The 6,000-nt window shown below is 42.4% G+C and overlaps 1 protein-coding gene across 1 annotated transcript; it reads left to right on the top strand.

Moving 5' to 3' along the window:
• Nucleotides 1–1,330: 1,330 nt before the first annotated feature.
• Nucleotides 1,331–5,132, top strand: tbr1b (T-box brain transcription factor 1b). The gene is made up of 6 exons (XM_073473606.1): nt 1,331–2,022; nt 2,235–2,389; nt 2,561–2,682; nt 2,960–3,118; nt 3,489–3,550; nt 4,289–5,132. The coding sequence occupies exons 1-6, from the start codon at nt 1,331–1,333 to the stop codon at nt 5,130–5,132; spliced, it is 2,034 nt and encodes a 677-aa protein (XP_073329707.1).
• Nucleotides 5,133–6,000: the final 868 nt, after the last annotated feature.

Genomic DNA, 6,000 nt, shown 5'->3' with positions numbered 1-6,000 from the left:
TTAATTAGGCGACGATGGTCCTACTTGACCTTCTCTATTTTAACAATAAACGTATATCTTTGTTCTTGTTGTCAGTCATCTCCGAGGCCCGCTGACATTAAATTTGGTCTTTTTTGAATGTAGTTTGGTGAGAAGTTCTTCTTTCTTAGATCTCAGTCAAGACTGACAGTGAGTCTTAATGAGCTTCCAACTCTTTTAGCAACTTCGTTAACAGGCAAACATTTTTTTTATTAAAGGTCTACTATGGAGTTTTGACGAAAACAATATTATTTCATGCCTTAACAAACTAAATAACAAACTCTCTGTGTTTTAATGACTGAATAAACTGAATAAACAAACTGATCTTAAAGGACAACACAGTTTCATGCTGTTTGACTTTGTTTATAAGTGGCGGACCCTGCCACCTTTCTAGCTTCAAACAGTGTTCTGAGCACCTTCTTTACCTCTGAGACCAGCTTGTTTATTCACTTATGGAAAATATAAATATTTCTGAGTTTGTATTATTACCTTATTAATATTGTAAATATTTAAATTCCGAGTTTGAATTTCTTCTCCAGATCTGCACAGTGGCCCTTTAAAACACAATGAAGCAGTCCCGAACATATATGGTCGTGTGAGATCTTCTTTACTTTCTGCCGGATGCATTTGCCACAGCAGCTCTGTTATCAGTCCGCCCGGCTCATAACTTTAGGGCATGAAATATTTACCAGCGCTGGGACTCATAAACACATCTTCAGTGGGACGCCATGATTTCACGCTATATCACAAACATTTTAAGGCATCAGATGCGCTGCCTGTCATGGACTGTCATTTTTGGCGTGTTAATAATATATCTTGGGTCCTTCGGCAGACATACTTTGGCACTCATGGCGCATAAATAGGTAAATAACGCGGATAAATAGGTAAATAACAGCAGCTAGCCGACAGTGGAGAGAAAAACAAGATTTATACTTTAAATCTCTATTATTGTTTTGTGTGTTTTTGCTGATATAAATCAGAAGAAAGAGTCGGAGTCCATATGTTTTAATCAAATATAGGCCCGTGTCACACTACAAACAAATCACTTTGCTCACAGCGCTCCACAGATTGTCCTAATTAAGATCTGTCTAATTAAATTACAGCCTTGAGTCAACCAATGGCAAGACTTGTTTCATTAGCGAGGCAGGCAGAGTGATGGAGAGAAAATCCTTCCTGATTGCACGATGGTGTCAATTGGCTAATTTGCTGCCTTCGGGTACCTCAAGATCATAACGAGGCGTTTTCAGATTAGGAAAGGCGTGTGCAAAAGCCTGTGATATATGTTGAGCTAATAGTGGCTTCCTATCGAGCTATGCAGGTCGAGAATTGCATCTCGCCCGCGAGTGATCTCTCCAAGAAATTTATGAATGTGGGCAGTGGCTTTGCGAGCTCCGATGGATCTGAGCTTTCGTTGCAGGACCATCCTATTATATGTGCAAGTGACAACCTGGAGAGAAGTTCACCTCTGAAAAAAAACTCTAGGGAGATGACGAATCAGTCAGAGGCAGACAATTTTCCCGACTCCAAGGACGCATCAGGGGACGTCCAGAGGGGCAAACTCTCTCCTGATCTTCACGGAGTCTCTGACATCCGTCATAATTTCGATGGATCTGCAGGAGAAAGGTGCATCTTTTCTCCATCCACCCAGCCGCAGTCAGTCTCAGCAGCTCCCAGTGCCATGTTCCCCTACCCGAGCCAGCATGGACCAGCGCACCCGGCTTTCTCTATTGGAAGTCCCAGCCGCTACATGGCCCATCACCCGGTCATAACTAATGGAGCTTACAACAGCCTTCTGACCAACACTTCTCCTCAAGGCTACCCGGCGGCGGGCTACCCTTACGCGCAACAGTATGGACACACGTACCAAGGAGGGGCTTTTTACCAGTTCTCCACCGCGCAGGCAGGACTGGTGCCGGGGAAGGCGCAGGTGTATTTGTGCAACAGGGCCCTGTGGCTGAAGTTTCACAGGCACCAGACAGAGATGATCATCACAAAGCAAGGGCGGTGAGTAGAGCGGCTTCTCCGGCACACACCTGCAGAAATAGTCGATGATTTTTTGTGTGTCCAAAGTAACATCGAATCACTGTATCACCAAATTAAAAAAAGGATAACGGACTTCACAGACAAAACTGATTTTTGTGCCGTTTTCTGGTTAATGAGAGGCGTTTTTCTAAATCTGTCTTCCTTTTCCTTTTTTTTTTTTTTTTTCTCCACAGACGAATGTTCCCATTTTTAAGCTTCAACATTTCTGGCCTCGACCCAACTGCTCACTACAATATATTTGTGGATGTAATACTCGCTGATCCAAATCACTGGCGATTTCAAGGAGGCAAGTGGGTGCCATGTGGGAAAGCAGACACGAATGTAACAGGTATTATCACGTATTTGCTGCTGCATATATTGCTGTTTTGTTTTTAATTAAACGTGTTTGGTTATCAATTCCGATTTTACAAAAAAGTCCTGGCAGCTTAATTATTTTAAATAACACACCATACAGCTATAATGTGTTTTATTCATGTGTATCTTTACGTATTCTTCTCAGGGAACAGGGTTTATATGCACCCGGACTCACCAAACACCGGTGCGCACTGGATGCGTCAAGAAATATCATTTGGGAAGCTAAAGCTCACAAACAACAAAGGTGCCTCCAACAACACGGGGCAGGTAAAGCAACACCACATCCAATTAATGCTTCATTTACAAATATTTTACAGTTCATTTAAGCGAAAGCAGTTGGGAAAATGCAGTGATTTTCCCTTTATTGTATCTCTTTATTGTTATTTTTCACGTGCAGTGTTTTACCATCTCACAGGCTGTATCGTTCACAACAACAGTCGTAGAATAAAGATTAAAAAAACGTGTTTATTTTCAGCTTTAATCGCCCATCCAAAGTTTTGAAGCGGAGTTTTCTGACGCGCGTCTTTTTTAATTGAATCTCCAGATGGTGGTTCTCCAGTCCCTCCACAAGTACCAGCCCAGGCTCCATGTGGTGGAAGTAAACGAGGATGGGACAGAGGACACCAGCCAACCAGGAAGAGTCCAGACTTTCACCTTCACAGAGACGCAATTCATCGCCGTCACAGCTTACCAGAATACCGATGTACGAGCGCCTCACATCTGACACAACACCACAGCGAGCGTCCTCCCCAAAACAAGCCTCTTATTATCCACTTTAAAGATTATTATTATTGTTATTATCATTGGAACTAAAGACGAATTTTTCTACATTTAGAAATATTTTTTATTTTACTTATTTATTTTAACAACAAAGTAGAGAGATGCGGATTTTAATGAGATTTAAGAAGAAAAAAATGTTCAAATTCTCGCCAGAAAAGTGGGAGTGGGAATTTCTCCATCCTACTGGCACAAACAAAAATAAGACTCGATGAAATAGTATTTCTGAGACAGTGCGCTGATCCACAAACACACTGCCTTTGTTTAACTCTAATCACTGCATTATTCCTCCACAGATTACGCAGCTGAAAATCGACCACAATCCGTTTGCTAAAGGATTTCGGGACAACTACGACACGTAAGATTTTCTTTCTTCTTTTATTCGATTGTGATTTCGTCGATTGCAGCCTCTTTTTTTATTGCATGCAGCTGTGATTTGACATAAAAATGCTAATCGGCAATATTAGTATTAAAAAGCTTAAATGCACTTCTACTGGATAATAGCAGAGGTCACAAGATTTCGAGAATTAATCGAACATGAGCCCTAAAAAAATAATTAAAAATACTTTTTGATTGACTGAATGTGAAGCGAGGGATTTTCAATTCAACAACCAGAAATGTCATGTAAATACTGGACGGAAAATAAACATTATCGTCCAAAAAATATTTATAAAATGTTCAGTCACAGGCTCTTCATGGAAATATTCCTCTCTCGTGTGAGTTCAGGCTCGTCTTGCACTCAGAATAAGTGCATATGGCGAGTTTTTTTTTTTTTTTTTAATGTCGATGCGTAAAATTCAAGTGAGCAAGGCGAGCTTTAAAATTTCTGCCAATGCAGCTCTGCATGAAGCCTGCGATGTTTTTGTTTTCTTTGTTTGAGGCAGTAGGCCTGTTTGGGAAAAGCTCGTGCAAAGATTGGATTTAATGTCATAGATGTTGAAACTTTTGCATTTATCTCCAGAAAACGTTTCCCCCTCATGAGACGTGAGACTCTTCTAAATATTGACCTACATTTCTTCCATCCTCACTGCCCCGGCCATATAGCGCACGGTTTCGAAACTGAATTGTTTCTCTGTTTTTCTCTCCATCTTTTCAGTGTCTACACAGGCTGCGACATCGACCGCCTAACTCCATCACCGGGTGACTCTCCGCGTTCACAGATCGTGCCGGGTGCGAGATATGCCATGCCTAGCTCTTTCCTGCAGGACCAATTTGTCAGCACTTATGCCAAATCTCGCTTTCACCCTGGCATGGGGACTGGTCCTGGCACGGAGCGCAGCGTCCCACTCGGCAACAGCTTGCTATCCCCGCAGCAAACCGAGGAGCCCACTGTTGCCACCCCCCCGCAGCGATGGTTTGTCACCCCTGCCAACAACCGACTGGACTTTGCTGCCTCGGCATACGACGCCGCTGATTTCGCCGGTAACGCGGCCACCTTGCTGTCCTACGCAGCGGCCGGAGTGAAGGCTCTTCCCCTGCCGACTGCAGGCTGCTCCAATCGGCCTCTTGGCTATTACGCAGACCCGTCGGGCTGGGGAGGACGCACGCCGCCGCAGTACTGCGGCGTAAATAGCAAATCCAGCTCGGTCTTTTCCTGCTGGCCCACTAACTCTATCGGGGGCAGAGCGGGCACCAACTACCTGGCCGAGGAGGGGGACTCCATCCCGACAGAGAGGTCACCGATCGGCGGCTCGGAGGAGGCCAAACCCAAAGACATGACCTCAGAGTCGAACTGGATAGAGACGCCGTCCTCCATTAAGTCCATCGACTCGAGCGACTCTGGGATCTTTGAACAGGCCAAAAGGAGACGGATCTCCCCCTCTGCCACGCCGGTTTCAGAGACAGTGTCCCCGTTAAAGTCTGAGCTGCTGACACCCAGAGAGTGTGAGAAAAACTGCACAAAGGACATTGGTTATTACAGTTTCTATCCTCACAGTTAAAACAAAGACAAATCTATCTATCTATCTATCTATCTATCTATCTATCTATCTATCTATCTATCTATCTATCTATCTACAGGTTAATCAATAATAAAAAAAATTGATAAGGACTGTCACCTCCACACTTAATGGCCAAAAAATGTAAATTCTTCCACCTCTCCTCTGTCCTGTCCTGTCCTGTCCTGTCCCGGGCTGGGCGCCTTGTTTCCACACTGTTAAGTAAAAACAACAACACACTGTAATTATGAACATAATGTACATAATATCGGTGATAGTGACTGGATGTACACAAAATAGATGAATTCATAAGTAGTGTTTTAAAAAAAAAAAGGAAAAAAAAGATGAAAGACAGAAAGAAAGAAAGAAAGAAAGCGAACCCTCTTCTGTTCAGTAGCCTGAAACTGTTAGTAAAGAAAGATATGGAGAATCTGTACATGAAAAATGTTTCTTGTGTAGCATATACTGGCACAATAATCCTCTGTCAGTGGAAAAAAAAAAATCATATGTATTTTGTACTTTATCAAAGCTGTAGGCTACCAAAAGTTTATGATCACCCGCTACATCCATGATACCTGTGGTTAAATAAGTTATACATGTCGGTAATGTAGGCTTAGCGTCTGTTTTTATTTCTTTACTCCTTTATTTATTCGAGCTGCTTATTTTCCATAGCCTGTATGCTATGCTGTTGTGGAAATCTCTGTATCTGCTGTAATGTGATTGAAACGTAATAAATTATGTTATCATGAGGACAAGTCAGATTTTTTAAATTTTTTATTTAATAATTTCACCTTCTTAAAGGCAATTTATATTTATTAATGACTTCTTTATTGGTCATGTGGGAGCAGATTGTGACGTGACGTGAAAAACT

The sequence above is a fragment of the Pagrus major genome, chromosome 9 (genome assembly GCF_040436345.1).
Source record: "Pagrus major chromosome 9, Pma_NU_1.0".
Classification (NCBI taxonomy): Eukaryota; Metazoa; Chordata; class Actinopteri; order Spariformes; family Sparidae; genus Pagrus; species Pagrus major.
Note: the sequence above shows the minus strand (reverse complement) of the source record. Positions and strands in the feature narration are given on the sequence as shown.